The sequence below is a fragment of the Pleuronectes platessa genome, chromosome 16 (assembly GCF_947347685.1).
Source record: "Pleuronectes platessa chromosome 16, fPlePla1.1, whole genome shotgun sequence".
Classification (NCBI taxonomy): Eukaryota; Metazoa; Chordata; class Actinopteri; order Pleuronectiformes; family Pleuronectidae; genus Pleuronectes; species Pleuronectes platessa.
In genome coordinates this window covers 7,748,440-7,770,332 of record NC_070641.1, presented here as the reverse complement: position 1 = coordinate 7,770,332, position 21,893 = coordinate 7,748,440, and the positions used below count along the sequence as shown (strand labels likewise).

Here is a 21,893-nt window from a genome sequence, read left to right as displayed (position 1 = left end):
TTTATGGATATATTGCAGTCCAGATCTACATTCTCTATACATTCATGGGGACTAATTAATATTAAGAATATACGTTTAACTTGTAAACTCTGCACCAATGATAATTTAGTCAACATTATCAAATTTATAGTTCGATTAATCAAGATCAATTTGTAAAAATTTGTTTTCACTTTGACACTGAGGTATCCTTTTCTGTTTTATACTCCATTGCATTTCAAATGGAAAGTACCTAAAAACTACACTTGAGTAAATGTACTTTTTTCACTGCTGCGATGAGACACATTTTTTCTCAAGAAACTGTATTGTCACTTTCATGCAGAGGACACCTGGTGCTTGGTACCGTGCACCCTCAAACACAACACACATGTACTGTGCATGTGAACATACATACCTCTTTGCATCTTCTGCCCTTTCTCTTTCTCTCTCCTTCATTGACAGGGTTTAGGGTAAATTGGCATTGGCTCTTAATCAGCCTCCCCCAGCCATGAATGTGCTGACGTGGAGGACGGGGTCATGCTAATCAGGTGCCTCAACTCACAGGAACATTGATTTAGCACTACAAACGCGTCTTAATCCCCTCTACACCTCCTCTTCCTCCTCCTCTTCTTCCTCAATACTGAGACCTTGCGACGTCCTCGTCCAGGTCCGTTGCCCCATGATGCATCACACATCCACAAGTAACAAGAAAGAAAAAAAAAAATTGGTGGCGGTTGCTGATTGTGTTAAAATACACAGTGTGAAACAATGTGTATCGAGAAAGGAAATTAGCTTTGGTGGCTAAATTCGCAAGGATGCTTACGCGGCTCCCGTCCTATGGCTAAAAGCTTATGGGTGTTGACAACTAACCTTGCAGGCAGAATATAATGTGACTTGAATTGATTGGTGAATAAATGCAGGTTTTCACTCTGTGGCATTTATTAACTGGCCCATGAGTAAAAGCTGAGAAGTTCTGATGTGACGTTTAACACACCTCTGGGAATTCATCGACTTATTTTCGTCCCATTATCCAGATTCTCCCTGTTTTGGGCAATTTATAAATTTTTCCAACTATCGTCATCGTGTTTACATTCGGATTTCAGCCATGACAAAGTACTTAATTGATTTATCATTCAACAGTAAACTAATAATCTCAACTATTTTGATAATGCAAAATGAAAATTGAAAATTCCCCCCATTTAAGCAGAAGTGCCAAAAAATATAAGTTTTTCTGACTAAAACTATTTCTTCCATTTAAGAATCTTCAAAATGAGCAATGTGATTAAACAATTACTGGTGAAAAGATGAAATGATGATGTGAATGTCATGTTCTGTCATTTTAGTTTGTTGATTTCAGTCTCTTTGTGTTATCTGTTTCCTGTTTTATTTTGTAGTCTCTGTTCCTTGTGTGTTATTTCTGTCTTCACTTCCTGTCGGTGATTGTCTTCTCCAGTCCTCATTTTTTAACACCTATGTTTAATTGCCCCTGCCTTCCCTCTGTGTATTTAAGCCTCTGTGTTTCCGTTTGTAACCTGTCGGATCGTTTGTTCTTCTACCCGCTGTCGTCCATGGTGCTGTCTTGTCTTGCGTTCCTGTCCTGCCCTGTCCTGATCTCCTGAGCCTCTTCACCTTTGAATCCCTGCTTAAGCTTCATTGTTTTTGTTTTTTTTCCCCTTTAGTGTTCACGTTTGTTTTGCTAAAAGGACTTGTTTAAATTAAAATTCTTTTGTTTTAAAACTCTGCATCTGGGTCCATCTACTTCCACATAACCGTAACAGTGAATGACTGCAGCAGTCATGTATATCTACTTTGTAAACGTTGTCCTGACCAGAAACAATGAATAGTATCATGAACCTTAAGTCTGTGGAGAGCCCATATGTACTGTACATTGAAAGCGTTAGTGGTCGCTGTCATTCTTCATTTGAGTGTGATTGATTTAAATTAAATGACTTCTCCCCTGACCTATACCACAACCTTTACCAAGTTTTGCAGTAATTCATCCAGCAGAAAACTAGAGCCAATGTAAAAAAAAAACTCCTTGGCAGAGGTAACAATATTGACTAGATTTATTCATCATTATATCCAACAGTGTATATAACAGTAATGATATCCACTTACTTCACATATATTCATTTTATTTAATATTCCCCACCTCTTCACCCTGTAAACTGTTGCTTCATTTGGACCTTGATCTGCCAATGTTAGATGTTATACACATATTCATATTATTTAATTTAATATTCCCCACTCCTTCACCCTGTAAAGTGCTGCTTCACTTGACTATGTTATATGTTACGATGTTATGTTATATGTTATGTTACATACCGGTAGTATGTTATTTTTCTACCCTCTGAACAGTCACCATGTACATTCTGCTCCCCCACTCATACAAATACACTTAATTCACATATATTCATTTATTTAATATTCCCCACTTCTTCACGCTGTAAACTGCTGCTTCATTTGACTATGTTATATGTTTTACATATATTCATATTATTTTATTTAATATTCCCCCATCCTTCACCCTGTAAACTGCTGCATCACTTGACTATGTTATATGTTACGATGTTATATGTTATGTTATATAATATGTTATTTTTCTATTTTGTAAAGTCGTCTACTGCGTAGATGTTGCCTGCCATGTCACAAGAATTTCACTGCTACGATGATGCTGTCATTGGTGCATGTGACAATAAACTTTGATATGATTAAGACAATAATCTGAATAAAGTGTTGCCATAAATGTAATTTTCTGAATCCCTTCATCTTATTTAGGTTATACTCACAATAAGTAATAAAGACATGTGGAGCATTTTGTCTCTGGTCGACATGTCTACGTCTTAAATCACATAATAATGTCCTGTTGCAGTTTGTGACATCAACAAATGACAGTGACTAACATCTTGACAACACATGCCCAGGGCTAGAGTGTAAACAAGTAGTAGGACGTAACGTTGATATGAGTCATAATGACACTGTTGGATGGAATATTGGATATAATGGAAAATTCTATCAGCAATATCATAATCAAAATGTTTTATTCAGAAAAATATCAAAGGTCAGAATATTAGTCCATGTAAACATAGCCACTGTTTGCTATAGGTCTGATTGTTCTGACTGTGACTCATCAAACATGAATGTATTCCCTCCTGCAGCATAATCCACTGTCACAACCATCCAACATAGTCCCAATCTGACACAAAATCCATTTATAATGAACATCTTTGACAGCAGGCTAGAAAAGTTTTAAGCAGAATTCTTGAATACCTTCTTAGACTTATTTTATTTTGCACCAGTGCTCTTCTGGGCATTTCAGGACTCTGGGGACTGAAAAGCCTCACATGATTTGCACATGTAAACTACTGCTGTCAGGATCCAGTGCTCCCTCACAGAGTTCTGCTCGTCTTAACGTAACATTTCACTCTCTCACACTTTGCTTCACTGAAATCACATCACATGACAGACACGCTCAGACAATTAAAGTTCCCTCAACACAACACATTTCAATTACCGTAATTACCCTCCACTCCACTGCTGATGCTTAAAAAGCCCACTCTTGACCCAGATGTTTTAGCTAATTATAGACCCATATGAAACCTTCCCTTCATTTCCAAAATCCTTGAAAAAGCTGTGGCTAACTAGCTCTGCGATAACTTAGACAGTAATGGCTCGTTGTGGGAGTTTCCGTCGGGATTTCGATTCCATCACAGCACAGAAACAGCGCTGTTAAAAGTTGCTGATGACCTTTTCATGGCATCAGATAATGGATTTATACTGGTCCTGTTGGATCTTAGTGCAGCATTTGACACCATTTGACTGGAACAACATGTAGGTATTAAAGGAACGGCATTGGGCTTGTTTAAGTCGTATTTATAAAATAGATTTTGATTTGTTGATGGTAACAAAGACTCCTCCAGGCACACGCAAGTGTTTTTGGACAGTTACTTTTCACCTTATAAATGCTTCCTTTAGGCAACATCATCAGAAAGCACCACTTTCACATTCATTGTAACTCCGATGACACCCAACTGCACATATCTATGAAGCCTGATTAAATTTTATCACTTAGTTCAACATCAGCAATGTCTCAAGATCGTTAAGGCCTGGATGACCCAAAACGTTTTGCTTCTGAATTCCGACAAACTAAAGTCATTGTACTTGGACCTACACACCTCAGAGAAACATTGCCTGACCAGATAGTCAAATTGGACCATATCAGCTTGGCCCCCAGCTCCACTGTGAGGAACCTTGGATATATTTTTGAACAGGACATGTCATTTGACCCACATATAAAACAAGTCTCCAGGACAGCTTTAATTCCTCCTGAGCAATATAATGAAAATTAGAAAGCTCCTGTCTCAGAAGGATGCTTAGAAACTAGTCCATGCATTTGTTACCGCTATACTGGATTACTGTAATTCTTTTATTCAGGATGTCCCCAGTAAGTCTTAGAAAAGCCTCTAGTTGGTCCGAAATGCTGCTCGAGTTCTGACGGGAGCTAGAATGAGAGATCATATTACTCCTGTCTTAGCTTCTCTGCATTGGCTGGCTGTAAAAATTCAGAATAGACCAGATCCTGCTCCTCACGTACAAAACCCTTAGCAATCAAGACCCTTCATATATCAATGAGCTCGGTACACTGTATTGTCCCAATAGATCATTTTGCTACCAAAAAACAGGCTCACTTGTGGTTGTAAAATGGGAGGTAGAGCCTTCAGCTGCCAGGCTCCTCTCCTGTGGAACCAGCTCCCACTCTGGGCTCGGGAGGCAGACACCATCTCTACATCTAAGGTTAGACTTAAAATGTTCCTTTTTGATAAAGCCTGTGGTTAGTTGTGGATCAGGTAAGTCCTGAACCATCCCTTAGTTATGATACTAAAGGTCTAGACTGCTGGGGGAACTCCCATCATGCACTGAGCACGATGAGCACCCCCCCCCCTCTCTCTAACAATGACAATTATTATAAGTGTTTATTATTATTTTAATAACTGGTGCTGCTATCATCAATAACATCTTCATATCTATAAATATCACTCTTATTGTTTTCATTGTAACACCAAGTCTGTCAGAGCTCAAACATGATGGTTACACAGCTGTTCCTGGTCTCACTCTTCTCTCCCCTCTGTTACACCCATTTTTCTCCTCCCACCCCAACCGGTCAAGGCAGATGGCTGCCCACATTGAGTCTGCTTCTGCTGCAGGGTTCTTCCAGTTAATGAGGACTGCTTGCTCAACTGTTGGGTTTCTCTCAAAATGTTAAGGTCTCGACCTTACTTTGTAAAGTGCCTTAGGATAATGTACATTATGATTAAGCGAGATACAAATAATATTGAAATTAAATTGATGTCCCCACAGATAACACATGGGATCTGCATGACAGCACTTAGCAGAGCGTAGCTTGGCCAAAATCACATGTCAGCAGGGAAGTGAAATTTAACACTGAGCTGCTCTAAAGCAGGTCTCCACTTACACTGATATGAGCTATTAAGATAGAATAGTTACATGATTAAGTCTAATTGAGACGCAGCGGATTCTGTTGGCCCAATAAGCATGAAGCATGCTTGTATCAAGATTTGATAATCAGGTGATTGGCTGTTGTGGAGGCATCCAGGAAAATCCCTTGTTACACCCCAAGATTGAGCGTGTGTGTGTTGTTTGTATTTTGAGAAATTTGTGTGCGTGTCATAGTGGGGTTAAAATATATCTAAAATTAAATTTGATGCAATAAACCAAACTCGGAAGAAGAAGAATCTGATGCAATTTATGAAAAAGGACATTGCTGCCAAGATCTGGAACACAACAAATTTGATGAAGCACTTGATAGTGCATGGAATGAATTTAAGAGCAGAAAGCTCTACTGTGATCGGCTGTAAGAAGAACGGACCACAGCCACCTGCCCTCTAGCGTCAATCTAACGTTACAGAGCCTCCTTTAAAATCTCCACAGCCAAGAACTCTGAGGTGCATTCTTAATCGGACCCGATAAGCCAATGCTAACTTTTTTTGATGGCACTAATGCCATTTCATAATGATGTTGAACTTTATCAACACGAACACTAACTAACTCAAATTTTCGGGCTTCATAGTGGCATCAGGATGAATTAATTCCTGCCACATATTATCCTGAATTATTTTTCAGGGATGGAAAATATCAGAAAAAAGTAATTTTTTATGTATGACATCATTTGTTGACATCCTCGTGATATTACTTCTCATATGACATCATATGGTGGGATATAATTTTCTAATCAATGCAAGATTTAGATTATCTGTTATTTGCAGAGACGCCTTGAAATTACGTTTTTTCACACCCTTTTTTAGCTGACTGTGTCCTTTGACGGAGCCCCTGAAAAAGTTTATCATCTGTAGATATCCTCTCTACTAATACTGCCATCAAGTTTAGTAAAAATGTGTCCATGTGGTGTTAAGTCATTTATTACACACACACACACACACACACACATACACACACACACACACATAGGGGTGAAAACAATACCTTGCTTCTGGCTAAGGTAGCGAGCAGGTAAACGTAAACATATCTTAAATGTCACTGTGAGATGTGAAATATGCTGACATAGCACATTTCCATCATACAAGAATTTATCACGCAGACAAATGTTGTGTAAACAGTTGTTTCTTCATGTTGTAGCAGCTGCAGGTCTTTGAGCTTTTAATTGCCTACAGAACCGCCCGCATCACTACCACTCTTCTCATTCTGATGTGTTTGGAACAAATACTGTCAAAGCTGACTCTTTGCTTCTTTATGTTTGGAGATAAAGTAGGACACTAGTATATAATTTGTTGTTTTCTCTCGCATTGGTTGGACTATTTAGACAGTTTCTGCTCACAGCTTATGAATAAATGTGAGTGTGTATAAATGAACCGAGAGGGTGCAGCTGTCCTCTAATGATAACGCTGTGAAAGCCGAATGCTGCGGCCCGTCCTGTGATTTCTAATCTCACATCAATACGAGGACACACTCTCTCACCTCTGTGTGTTTTACAAGCTGTTCTGCCTCTATACGCGATGTTAATATGATATAAAGTTAGAAGGCTATCACTTACTCGGTCAACGAGGAGAAAAATGATTGGCTTTTAATTTATTTGGCCCATGTCCGCATGCCGCATGCGTTTATATCAGTCGATGGATTCCTCATTTGTTGCCTTGGATACCGAGAAGAACGGGACGCTCAATGTCACGGCAACCAACGGCTAAATCAAACGCTGGATTTTAATGTCACTGCCAAGATTTAACACGTAATATAACCTTCTGACAACCTCGTCTCAGCTCACGTGAGCACGTTGAAGCTCACTGGTGAAGCCCCCCCCCCCCCCCCCCCCCCCCCCTCTTCACACGACTGTACAGTATACTGGCACCATAACCGTTGCACTGGTTCACGAGCTGAGGGCGTCGCCACACCCTGCTCTGCCCCACAATCCTCTGCGTGTCCTGCCCCAGACCCATTGATTTTATCGGGCGACACCAAAGCCAGTTCAGGCCAGCGTCCAGTCTGCCGCGAGGCCCCAGGGTGACACAGGCTGTGACAGGCCTGCCCTTCTGTCACCAATGTCAGCGAATACTCTCAGATCAACGCATGCAAGCAGGCATCAGTGTCAGGGATTAACACCGGCTCGGGGCGAAAACACCCGGGGAAGTTCATATGAAAATCAAACGAGGGGGGTAAAATGACCTTATAATTGGGGGTAGTAGTAGGAGTATTTAATTTTTTGCATTTGTAACTTTGAGTATGCCGTACATTCATGAAGACAAATTCTGAGTTAAATGTACTTGAATGTGGTTGATCTTTCAATAAGTTCATGTATTACAAAGCATTTTATATTTAACAAAATTTTGTGGCCACCAAAAATATTAAAGGGATGGTTCACAGAAAAATGAAAATTCAATCATTATCGGCCCAACACCATACTGATGGAGGGGGGGGTGAAGTGTTTGAGTCTCAGGGGTAAACCGCGTTGCAGCCAAATCCAATGAAATTGAAGTAACTGGGGCCCACTTCAGTGTTTATATTTTTCTAAAACAGGGTAAAAACTTGGTGTAATGGACGTGGTTTCTAGTCATAAATTACTGTTGGGGCTTCCAGAAACTTGGATGACACCATACGAGCCGTATTGAGGCGTTTTCTTATTTTTTTATAAGTCTGAAGAATTGCTACTTCAAATGTACTGGATTTGGCTGCGACGCTGTTTACCCCCTGAAAATCCAAGTGTTTTGTCGACTCAAAGACTTTTTTTCCATCATCATAGTGGGGAGTAGATAATGAGTGAATTTTTATTTTTCTGTAAACTATCCCTTTGACATACATCTTTGAACTTAGCAAACAGCTTATTTACACGCAGCAACATTATAATTTATTTGCAATCATAGTTGTGTCAAGTGCAAAATTCACTCTTTTTTATCTTAGTGTTTGTTCGTCGTCACCTCCTATGGGAAATATCAGACTCTTGAGCTGCTAAATGCTTCACTATACTCACCAACTGGTATTTAAGTATGTGGAGCTATGAGAGAAGTCATACAACATGGAAACGGATAATCAGCTGGACAGATACACAATGAGCTGAAAGAGGCTAAAATGTGAAGCTGCAGAGTCGAGTGATGTTTCATCACTATGAGCCACCCCCTAGTTTGAAATATTGATTATAACTGTTTTACTATAGAATGCCATTGGTAATTTAAATGTGCTTCATGTTCAAAACAATACTGAACACAAATGTCTTGAATATTTCCTACCGAATCAGTGATAGTACATCAACTTTAGGATAAGGGGCATTCTTTATAGTTTCAGTCTATATAGGTAACTGGGACACTGCATGACAGGGGGATTCCATTGCTGGGGGGGGGGGGGAGCATGAAGCAGGAGAAAATTATGTGGCGAGAGAATTACAAACCTACACAATGAAAACCCTACATATCACATATAAAATGATCAAATGAATCAGCAGTGAAAGGATGGAACATGGCACAGTTGCATAATGCTAACTACTTATTTATTATGAATTAAAATAAACTATTATTAAATCGATTTATTTATTAACTTATTCAACATTAAAATAGTTGTGTATTATTTTTCATTTGATTTCTTCATTATTTAATTAGTCAATCAAATGAATAATAAGCAATTTCAATCAGGATATTTTTTTGGAACAAATGCCCCTGAAATTCTCTGGTTCCATCTTCTCAAATGTGTACCTATGTACCTTCTCTTTCACGTCAACAAACTGAAAAAATTCAGCATTAAGACTCTATTCATTCTATATTCATTCTAGAAGAAAAGATGAGGGTCAAAGTCCAAAGTTTACTCTTTTATCTATGTCTCTGTTCACCTCCTCAGGCACGTTTTCGGACATTTAATAGATACTGATTAACATAAAAAAGAATAAAAAAGATGGATCAATTAATTGGATGATTGTTATTTTCAGCTTTAGGCTAATCAACTGATAACATATTGTTTCAGCTCTAAATTTTAAAGGATTATTCAGATTTTAAAACCGGTGATGGTTCCTTCCTCCCCTCACGTGACCCTCCTCTCTATCTTATGGTGACTTGGTGTGTCTCAGTTTAGTAATATTAGCTTGTGTAACTGGGCGTTTTCTTCCCCGCTTTCCTCTCCCAGCTGCTTAGCGCCCAGTGGAGCAGTGGATGATGGGAGCTCCGACACGACATGATCTCAAAACCCACTGGCGCTTTACTGTGCCTCAGCTGGCTTATATAACCCTGTGTGGATGTGCAAACTGCTTTGCTACTGGGAGAGCTGCAGACTCAGGAACGTACACAGCGAAGCTACTGATATGTGGTGTGTGCGCACAAGGACAGCAGATCAATGTGTTTGTGTGTGTGATGAAGCGGGGGTGCATGTTTATAGTCAGATTTGTCTGTTTTTTGCTTGGCAACCATGTCACCTAATACTCCTCCTCCCCTCCGTGCTGTCTGGGGACGTCACCGGTGTGTCCCCTCCAATTTTTGGACTGGTGAGCATCCCCCACCACTGATGTCACTTCCGTTGTGCCTTCACCTGAAGTGACATAATGTCTACTGCATAACAACCCCCCCCCCCCCCACCCCCCAACAGCATGTGTGAACAGAGGCAACTTTTCCTGCTCTGGTCGCCCACAGGCACCGCGAAAAATCCTTGTTATGCAAATTCCTGGTGTGAGTCCATGAAATGGGCGTGTGCAGGTTTAAAATGGCATCTCAGGGGTTTAGTATTGGGACACTGAGATGTCATATATCCCCTGTGACCTCTTCGTGCACCCAAAAGAAAAACAACACACGTGTTCAAACAACTTAATCCTTTGAATCATCACCATCATCTTTGTAGCCAGAGACTTGGTGTCGAACAAACTCCTGACATGAGACATTACGCGTGTGATGGTGAAGAGAATGGGACGGAAACGGCGGCAGAGAGAGGCCTGACCCATATAAGAAAGGAGGCTGAAATATTTATGGATGTGAGTGTCCTAATTGGCAAGCCACTGGGAGTACTGCGACCTTCTCCTCCAATCACAGCGTTGGAAGAGGTCAACTTGCACACATGTGGTGTCGGTGGTCTGGCGGCAACCCAAGCCAGAGAGAAACCTCGTAAGATTGATCTGCCCTCACCGAGGCTCAGGTATCGCTGGAAACATCACCAGAGCTGTTATCATGAGCATTCTCTGTGACACATATGGACGGGAACAACCGCTCAGAGTGAAGAGTTAAAGTCAAACTCAAACTAATTGGCTGGGGTTAATCTCCAGCACTGGCAATCACGAGTCGGCTCTCATAGAGACAGGACGTGACATGTACCATAAATTCTGTTTCATCACATCAACACCAACGTTAGCACTAATCACCAATATCCCTCGTATCTTGTCGTCTTTCAAAGTTGACATCTTTGGCTCCTCCTTTTCATTCCGAGATATTTGTATTCATCCAGTTTCACATCCATCACATGTTAGAAACATCATCACACCCACCCACTCACTCACTATTAATTTGAATTAGATATTTTACTAGGGAGCTTCCAGGAAAAGTTCTGGAATATGTCCGCAGCAACAGACTTGGACAATTATGTTCTCACATACTTCTCTGGATAATTTCTGGAAAATGTCCGGACTTCAGTGCACGTCCCCGAACCCGAACAACAGAAATATAAACCACATTTTAATTCTCGTTCCTCTGAACATGGAAACAGATGATGGCCGCAGACAGATCAAAGCCCCTGACTCTCCTGCATAAGATACTTATTTTGTGCATCTTTTGGTTTATGTTTAACTTCCCAAAATAAATGCTAACTGTCATTTTAAACGCAGGCTCAGGCCCAGATTAAGTACTGCAGTGTGTATGTAGAAAAGTTATTTTGAGTTTCAGTGAAGAGATGCCTGAATATCTTTCTTTATATCCTGTTTATTTCCGTTACTGTTTATTACACAACAGTGGAGCAGAGCGGTAACCTTAGAAACATTGTTATCCTGCATCTGTTGCTACACTGTGACAGTAACCATAGAAACGGCCGTCTCCAGCATCATTTGGCTACACTGTCCAAGCCACATAAACAAATGAAGGCTACCCTTTCATATGTGTTGACATTAAAAACAACACAGGAAGAACAGGCAACAACATCTTTGCAGAAAATGTTGAGTCAGATTCACAAATAATCAGCTCAAACACATGAGCTCAGTCAGGGGAGGGTATCGAGCTAACGACACTAACAGTACATCATGAGCCTCCGACTCATAGTTGTGATTTTTAGGATTAGTAGACAAATGAGTTCAACAACGGTCTCTGTCTTGCTTGCACAAAGGAAAAGGGAGCAGAAATCAATAGGCTGTGTTTACAGGGTACACAGCCGACTGTAACACTGCACGTTATGTTACACACAGCCAAGCAGTAGAAACAGATGAGCTGCTTGGCAACTCTCAGCTCGGGCCGGCCTCACGCTAAAAGGCAAGCAGAGACGGGCAGTGACACATGGGCCAAGAGCAGTTACTAGCATCGGGCTCGGGTCCGAGACAGCACAAAAAGTGGGACACATTCAAAATCAAGACTACAAGCAAAGGGAGTCCTGGAGAGATTTCATTTCCCCCTTGTGGTCACGTCCAACAGGAAACCCAGGAAAGGACCAATACAATTAAATGCATGCACAGGATATTCAATGAGCATAAGATACTCACGTAAGAAGTACTCAGACGGGTCCGCTTCATAATCTGTTTCCTCTGGAAAGTGGTCTATCTGTTTACACATCCCCTTGAAGTTTCCTGTTGGCGAAAAGAGAGACAGAGAGAGAGAGAGAGTTCAGCTGAGTTCATACAATACAATAGAAACTGCCGATCTGCAAACTTGTATTTTTTTCAGCTGAAATAATTAGTGGATTAATGATTTAGTCAAACAACACAAAATGAATCATTAAGTCAGTTTGATTTTTGATTAATCATCGAAGTAATTTGCCAAGCAGAAATGTGTCATTCCAGCCGCAGAGGGATCTCCTATGGACACAAGCCCTCGGGCCACAAAGGTCAGCAGGGAGTGACTGACTCATCTAAAAAGACTACAAGAGCTGAAAAGACTCCTAGAAGAGACGCAAAACACAACAAACAGATGGAAAATGAGCAAATGCAGAATGTCACTCAGAGCTCATATCTCAATTCACACAAGCTGCACCAAATTGTACAAACACACAGATATCAGTCCACTAAATATGTCCGTTTTTTTCTTCAAGATCCATGAATTATTCCTTGGAAATTGAAGATGTCAAAAAACACCTCACAATTTTCAAGATAGAGGCATGGAGTGTTCCTGCTGACAACAAACAAATAAACAAAACCGTGGCAAATCAATTGAAAAGAGACATAACGTGTTGTCTTTTTACTGTGACGCGTTAAAAAGATCCATGAGTCTAAATACTTTTTTGTGGCGTTTATATAAAATAAAATTGTAAAGTAAGATGTGATTTCGTTAATACCAAACATCGGAGCCCTACCCCTGTCTTTGTTTACCACTCGCTTGATGAGGTAAAAAAGATGAAAAGGGTAAACCAAAACAACAAAACAAATACCTGCAGCCTAAATGAACAACAACCAACACAGGATAAATTATTATTTAAGCTCCTACTGAAGTATATTCAGGACTGTTTAAACATTTTCAGTTGATCATTTGATTACATGATAGGATACATTACATCTCCGTCCCTTTTTTGGTAACTCACATTACAGTTAAGACACTTTACATTTCCTTTAATTCTCAGTGCAGGTAGAGTCAGAAGGATTCATATCAGGGGATGGTAGCAGACAATGCTCGGCAGAAATCCGACCTGAGCACCAGGCCTCTCCAGTAGCAGGTGGCGGCTTGTAAACAAGAGCGGTGCAGCTGGCGCAACCTGGAGCTGCTCCAGCGGCTGTGCACAGGGAACCTCATCTCTTAAATGCTTGTTCATTTGGCTGACACCTCGCCGTCCAGCTTCTCCATCCAGGAAGCAGCACGCCGACTTCCCTCTCCCCTCCCTCCCACTTCCATGAACGCTCTCCTCTATCTGCTGCCCCTCAGAGGAGCCCTGGCATTGATGAGGTCACTCAAGGTGGCATGGCTGGGGAGGCAACCCATAAGGCGGCCATTACAGTGATCTGCTGCCGCGCAGAGGAGGCAGATGCCCGGGCGCTTCGATTGGACCAGATTAGCGTTTCATTAACTTCTTCATCTCCTCTTCCTCCTGTGTCCCTCTAATTAGGTGAACAGGTGTTGGTTACCATGGTGCCAGGTGTTTCACGAGGAGGTCTTGGCAGCGAGGCATGATGGGCACAGCAGGGTGCGGTTATTACTTTGTGAACTGCCCACCCCCCCGCAGAGAGAGAGAGACCCCCTGGCGACGACCACTCAGACATTAGACAGAGCGTCACCTTGGAAAAAGAGCCATCAAAGCACCAGCGGTCTGCTCTCCCACCTGCGAACAGTGTCCGAGTCCAGGCTCCCTGCCGGCGGGCGACCGCTGCTGCTGCCGGGTTAAGAAATTCATCTCAAGAAAAACTGATATTTCTTTTGATCGTCTGAATCACTGAGTGTCTATCCCTTTGTAGGTCTAATTGTAAAAGTATTTCAAGAAATGTGGCAGACAGAAGATGTGTTTCCACTGTTTTCTAGGAGTTGGTTCATCATGATAAACGTCTGGTAAAGCAATGAAGTAAGTGTTGACGAAGAATGTAGCGGGGTCGTTCTCTATTCAAGACTGATGTGACCTGAACAGATTATCTGGCCAAATGATCCTGTAGTGTGAGACACAGTGATCGGGGGAGTGAGCAGTAAACTGCAGTAAAGTTGCTCTGTACTTGTGTGTAGAACTTAAACATGGCTCCTTAGAGCATAATCTAGATTGGCACTCAGCAGAGTGCGTGCCTCCACCAAGGCCCAACAGTCCCCTTAACATCAATCAAACTGCAACTATTTCATCAGTCTAAATATTCCTGATTGTTTCCCCTCCAGACCCATGAATTATTTCCCTGTGAACACACAAAAAATTAAAAAAGTCCTGTCTTCGACACATCCTTCCGCCAAATTTGATGTTGTTTATGCTTAATTTTGCTTACAAACAAACAAACCAACAAAAAAAGGCCTAGGGTAGAAAACATCTGTGGCTGAGGTAACGAATACTTTTGTTTTATTTACAAGGTTTCGCGATTAAAACAAATCTGTCTTTATTTCTGTCCATGTATTTAAAATCAGTTCAGATTTTAAAATCCTCCAGTGTGTGGCAGGCATTTTAAACTTCTTTTCAGTGAAAGCTGATGTGGTGTTTCTTTCGCACTAGTCATATTCTTTTTTAATTAATACACCAACCTCTCTGTCTGAGTCAAGCCCCAGGTGTAAGTGTAAAGGTGCTTTGAAACACACCTAATGGGCCTTTTTTTAAATGCAGGTAACTTGAATTTTTAGCAGAATCAGTGTGAATGTGGGAAAACAAATACTAATCTTCAGTGGCCACAATCTAATGTAGGCTACTGCCCCTCTCTCTCCCACTGGCCCACCATCCAAAAGACACTAATCAACAGGTTCTGTGGCAGTTGGGACGAGAGGGACCAAGAGGGGGAGATAAAGATGGAGAAAATGGGAAAGGTAAGGAGAAATAAATATAGGATGGGCAGGGAACAGAGTGTTTTTGAAGGACGGCGAAAAAAGGTGGAGCGCGAGGAGGAATACATCAAGTTTAAGAGTCACAGTTTAGACCTTAGGTAATTGCTGAGTCATGAAAAAGCCCTCCAGTGTTTAACGGACCTGCACAGTTTTGAACTTGAGGCTCTGATATATCGCATCAAGTTCCTCTTTCAGTGGCAGATGAGGAGATTAGTGCCGGGCCTGGTCCATTCAGCTGGAAGGTAATCTCTGTTAAACTAGCGGACTAGCATGAAGCCCGAGCTGAGCGATCCTCAGAAGCTTTGCCGGAGCTCCGGCTGCAGCTTTGAGAAGTGAGCTGGTGCAAACTGTAGGTGTAACCCCGCCGCTTCCTGCAACTACTCCCCCAGGCTGCTGCTGGAAATAACAATGTGCTCCTCTTCAACTTGCCCGCTCAAATAAGCTTTTAACACGCTGTGGTTATGGGAGAGGAGAGACAGTGGGGGAGGACGAGGGGAGGCAAAGTCGTTTGTGTCTCCTCTCAGAGCATATTTCACTGAAAGATGACTTGTGTTTACATACGACTACATCGCACGCTCCCTGTGGAGCTGTCTGAGCAAACTAGCAGCAGCAACCCACAGAGCACTGTGTGTGTGTGTGTGTGTGTGTGTGTGATAGCAGTGTTATCCAGTGGGTGTAAGATTTGGTTTACAGCTGGCCGTCCCATCCGCAGTTGTGCTATTTGTAATAGCAGCTGCGGAGAGTGGCCTATTGGGGGAACCACTTCAATTAGCCTGCTGAAAGATTTATGTGACACTTAACCGCTCCGAACGCTCCTTTTCTTGTACGACATGTAAACTCAGCAGGCTGGTAAATGGTTTGTAATGGCATTTTCATTTCAGAGACCTCCCCACATGAGTGCGAGCACGGGCCCGTCTGCGTGGTGAGACCGGTTTGGCCTTTAAAAAAGCTTTTGGCAGAGGGGCTTCTCAAGGCTCGGGCTGCGTAGCGGGTTGAAGCGCTCGTTGCTCAAAGAGAAACACCTGTTTTCACTGAGCAGCACCTGCACCTTCAGCTCCGCACGCTGCATGGGTGAGTCTCACCTTCCGTTTACCAGAGTGAAACAAGATGAAGGGCAGGAGATGCTGCGCAAAAAAATCAGTTTCAAAGAGCCCAAATGTTTTTTTTTAATATCAAATGTCTCAATGTACATCCATTTTCTTAGGTTTAAGCCATTTAACTAATCACTTGCGGTCTGACCAAAAAACTATAATTTCGATCTCTTTTACAACAGTTTAATGACTCATCCTTCTCTCACAGGCGTCTACTCTCTCTTTCCAATGTTAAAGCTTTAAAAAAAAAAGTTTATTCCCTAACCCTGGCTAACTTACGCTTTCCAGTTCATTAGTTAAATCCACAGATGCAGGCGAAGGTGGTGGCGAGTCATCAATGACAGCGCAGGATGTACATAAATTTCCATGTCTACATGCTAGTCACTGTTAACTCAGCCACAAGTGGCTTAATAAAGATAGACGACATGCCAGGTCCCCAAATTGAAGCAAAAGCAGCTTGACCCGTTATATACATTTTTCTCAAAGATAAAGTCTGTCATTTTATGTAGCTCCTATCAGGTTTGGTTTTGATGAGTTATTTGATGCTATAAAAACGAGGTTAAACATAATGATTGACGGCTGAGACTGACTCATGACAAAGAGTTGTGATTGGTCGAGAGCGTGTATCGGTGGGACCTTGTGGCTCCATCCCCCGATCGGCTGATGCGCTGACTCTGGCTCCACATGCACAAAATGGCAGTGTTTCTAACCAGGGATATTCTTGCTTCAATTCGGGATAGTGGGAGGAAATGGAGACACGTTGTCTGTCTATGGGCAAAATGCACATTCCGTGCATATCAATATCTGTGATAAATCCCTCAATAGCTTCAGGTTTTTGCTAATAAATTAATTAAATAGCTGCTCACACATTGAAATGCATTTGAATAAACACTGCGCTCCAAAAAAACTGTGTTGAAATTCAAGATAAATCGATAAACTCTACTCCACTGTATGATGTGGAGATATTTGAACACTGAAAGCAAAACTTTGACCCCTAAACCTAGAGAAATCTTTGGTGTTTGTCCTAAAAGTTTGTTTTCTTTGTGTACAATAAGTAACTTAAGAACTACAGCCGGTATGAAAAAGAAACAGTGGGAACTTTGATATAATACAAGATGGGAAAGATTCTCTACTTTTGTTTAGCATTAAATAGTTGACATACAAACATTATGACATGGAGAGAAGTGGCAAACGACTCTGATGGCGGCGATTGAATCTTATGCAGCTTTGAATCCCAGTTTCAATCTCAAAAGGCCTAAGGTACTTCAGAACAACAGATGGAGACATGAAACCCTCCTCGAACCTGAGAACAAGGTTGAAGATGGTTTCTGTAATCCAGATGAGTTTCTGAAGAGCCTGCTCGGCCTGACTGAGCAGCATAAATCAATTTGATTCGTCATCAGTAGAGGGCGCAGGTTATCTGAGATCCCCCGGTGGGATTGAACCATCATCCCACATGCCTGGAGCCGTCCGGTGATGTGTTTTTTGTTTTGGGAGAAAGAGTGGGGGTTGTCCTGAATTACTCAATCAGTCCAGTCACTGCATGGCCACTGCCCCCATATAGTGGGAATGAGCTATGGGCTAACCCCGTGCCCCCTGCGTCCCCTCCTGTCCTCTGCAGCCATAAAGCACTTCATTATCACAGAGGCCGGAGAGATGCAGGAGCACTCAGGAGTGGAGTGCGCTGTGGAGAAGAGAAGGTGGTTGTGGCAAAGTGAAAGGCGGGGGAGTTGGGTGGATATAGATTTATAGTCTCCCACCACATCGAGCCTCTGTGTCTGTTCCTAAGGGAGTGGGGTTTATCCGGTCAGCTTCGAGCCCATTTTCAGGCCCTGCTGGTACGAATGCACCACCACAAGTAGAAGCTATTCCTGGCCACACCGCTGTGTTTCTCTTTATGCAGGGATGTAGAAGTGTTCCATGGTGTTCACTGGTTAAAAGACGTCAATGATGCACCTGGGTATGCACCTGGTTCATGGTCATTAGACAGGAACACGGAAAGAAAACTCACATGTTCCCTCTTCGAGTGGGAAGGACATTTTCTGACCTGCTTCAGAGACTTTCTGCAACATTTTAAGGCAACTGCAAACCATTTATCCCACTTTGACTCTCACTTAATCTTCACTGCTGCTCCACCCCCACTTCTCCACCAAGTACCTGGATGATCATAGTGACAACATTAAAAAGCCAAGAATGACAAGAAATGCAGAGAACCTGTATTTAGTCCCCAAAAGGAGCAGTTTGCTATGACTGATTTTGGATATTAGACTATTTGGATTAATTAATTTGATGAAAATCCAAAACTCAGATTCTGAGAAGATGGATTGTCGCTTGTGAGAAATCCAGCCACCTCGCACAGAGTAGGAAGGCTCAGTAATTTTTAAATTCTACGTAATGCTACCTCTCCGGAAAAACCCCTCACCCTCAGTGCCATTACAACTGTTTTGTTACAGTGAAGAAACAAAACCTCTGTGTCTAGTTCAGTATGACACACAGCAAAGCTTTCTTTCTCAAAATGAATGGAGGAATGTAAATGCATCTCATTAGTGAGACCATGCGAGAATACAGCAGGAAAATGTCTGTAAAATTCACAGTGAGTGAGTGGGCGTGTTGATGGCATTTCTAACATGCAACGGATGTGTAAGTGGAGGAATACAAATATCTCGGCATGAGAAAGAGGAACCACATACCGAACAAAAACATTCATTTATTTTGATTTCAACAGCAGATTAAATACGTAATGACCTGACTCCTTCTGGCATGCACCCCTCATTACGAACACATCCGACTTGGACAATCTCCTTATCTTCATATGTGAAACACGAACTCTAGAAACTGTCCGAACACAACATTTTGGACTTCGTGAAATCATCTTCTCTACATCTCCTGTATTAAAGGCCTGCTCTACTGATAGTTTGCATTAAGATCAGTTCATTGCTGTGGCTCTGGGCAGGAGATTGATTATGTGAAAAGAAGTAGTGTTTTTTGAGTTTGACCTCTCCCAGGAACTTTAAGTATATATACAAAGGATATGATTCTTTTTTACAGTCATATCCTATGTATACCCCCCCCCCCCCCCCCCATCTTGTTGCTTTACACTGAACTTTGTCCTTGTTTACACAAATAAATAGAATTCATTTCAAGAATGGGCTTGAGTTCAGTGGATAAAGGTGAAGAAAACTTGTCCATCATCTGCAACGTGCTGCTACTTCCTCACTTTAGAGATCACTCTCAATTGGAGCTCCTCATGCCACCAAGACAATCATAAATATTCAGGGTGGATGAATAACACTGCAGGACCAGCACTGTACTCATCACATCCAACACACTCCGCAGGTAAGAAAAGAGCAGAGCTGGACAAATCCCCCGCGTGCCCGAGGAGAGGGACACATCCGGGTCGAGCCGTCCCACGCATATGTGACCCTCCCAACAGTGCAGCTGTGAACACTACCACAGGACTGCAGACGGAGACAAAGGTTTGATGAGACACAAAAACGGAGGAGGGTGGGAGTTTACAGGGGGGGGGGGGCAGGAGGACCCTTGACTGAGTAGGAGGTGCAGTTTAGACACACAGAGAGAGATAGAGAGAGATTCAGATTTGTCAGTGGGCGGCATTCTATCAAACTTTCCAGGCAGACACCAAGTGCGTCAGCGTCCAGGACTCCCCCCCCCCACATCCTCCTCATCCTCCCACCTCCATCCTCAGTCCCTACGGCAGCCGTTGCCATGTGGACCTCAGAACTGTTCACATCGTGTTGCCATGGTTATAGCTAACCGAGAAGAGGATCACGTGGACGGAGCTGGTGAGGTGTCATTAACCCCTGGAATAACACGGCAGCCAGCGTGGGCCCTGTGCGTCTGGGGGCCCTGAGCAGGATAAGGTTTAGGGCCCTCTTTTGTATGTTCAATATCTGTCACTTTTGGACAGACAATAAAGTTTAGCGATCTATTTATCATTCAATTTGAAGTCTGAGTTAGAAACATTGTCAAGATTATTGTAATTAAACTATACATAGACTAAATTTATAACCATTTTTCAAGTAAGTCATTTTTTGGCACGTCAAATTGAATAAAACTTAGCTTTTTAAAGGTATTTTTATAAAAACATAATTTTGTTGCTTCAATTTCTTCATCTGGTAAATATAACATTGATTATCACTGTAGTGCTGAGCCTGCTCTAAACCTGCCTGTTTGGATTGTTCATTATACTGTTGTACTCCTAGTTCTTTCTGAAAATGTAAACACGACCTGCAGTAATGGAGGTAAAGACTGACTGCAGGACTGTGTTGTTAGATTTGTAGCAGTGTCAAATACTTGTTTGTCTAAGTGTGTTCTATGAATGTGCTGTTTGTTCATTAATGATTTATTATTTATATATTATTATTCTTATCTTCAGTATGACTCGTTTATGATAATTTCCCCCAAATTACAATCATTTTTAAACCTCTGTTTCAATACATCAACATTTCCCCTCTGGCAGTGCTGAGCGTCAGTCAGCTGGTCCAGTTACCTGCACATCAGCCTATGCAGCAGGTGTGCTTGTGTCCTTTCAGGTCAAACACATAAGGGGGATTACTACGCTGAACAGCCACTGGAAAGAGATATATTGCACACATGGGTCATTTAACCGCACAAATGAATACAAATGGTCTCCTCTTCCCCCCCCCCGTTACAGAGCTGCAGCTTTCCCATGTGCATGCATGCATCTATAGGTATGTGCTTATAAATCCCCCCTGGATGAAAAGGTAATGGGTTCACGCATGTTACACGCTGACATCTTCTCTCTCCTAACGAACAGTCGCCCGAGCTGCAGTGACAAGAGCCTAATCGCCTTATTCATCTTCATAATCACACCTTATTCATCCTTATAATCACTATATTCATCTTGGTAATGACCCCGCTATGAAAGGCAGGGAGGCCTGTGTGCAGGGTCTCTCGCTCTGCTAGCATACAAACACACACACACACACACACACACACACACACACACACTAAACACAGATGTAGTGGGGCATGTCAGGCTGTGAAAACAGGCTTTTTTCATGTCACTGCCGGAGCAGAGCTGCTGTGTGAAGACTTAAAGACACAGGGAAATGACAGTCACAGCATCTTCAGCTCAACTACTTCCAAGTGAGGTGGAATAGGTGGGCAGGGTATAATTTTCAGAAGCCATCGCATCAAATCTGGATCTGAGATCGTACCGCAGAGCCACAGCGGTTTTCAGGTCTGGATTCGACTGCCTACACCCACACCTCCCTCACCCGCATGACTGAATCAGAGGGTGGAGAAGGAGGTACATTTATTCCAGTTACTTCAGTCACAGTCGTTCATGTTAGAATATTTTTTCGCCCCAACCCATGATGCTCCTGTTTTCATGTCCCCGTGTGATTGAGAGCTAGTTTTACCGTCCAATGAATGCTGGTCGCAGGTGTAGTTGGGCTGGAGGTGTCCTGGAGCTTTCAAACAAGCTCCACCCCCATTCCTCAAAATATGGTTACTTCTTGTTTCCAAAAAAACAAGATGGCACTGGAGAAAATGTTCAAAACCGCATCTCACAGACTAATGGGTGACGTCACAGTGGGTGGCAGGATCCTATCAGTGCTTTTATTAGACTTTGAGAAGATTAAGTTCACTTGGAAGTATCATAAAAACTAAAGAGCCTGAAGAATATAATATTAGCAGTTTCACTGAAAAAGCTGCATCG

The 21,893-nt window shown here is 42.2% G+C and overlaps 1 protein-coding gene across 1 annotated transcript in view; it reads right to left on the bottom strand.

Annotated features, from left to right (window-relative positions):
* cacng2a (calcium channel, voltage-dependent, gamma subunit 2a) overlaps positions 1-21,893 on the bottom strand; it is a 57,857-nt gene that overhangs the window by 9,608 nt on the left and 26,356 nt on the right. Inside the window, exon 2 of the mRNA XM_053443468.1 lies at positions 12,152-12,235. Within this exon, the coding sequence (XP_053299443.1) occupies positions 12,152-12,235 (84 nt within the window). The remainder of the gene's footprint in view (positions 1-12,151; positions 12,236-21,893) is intronic.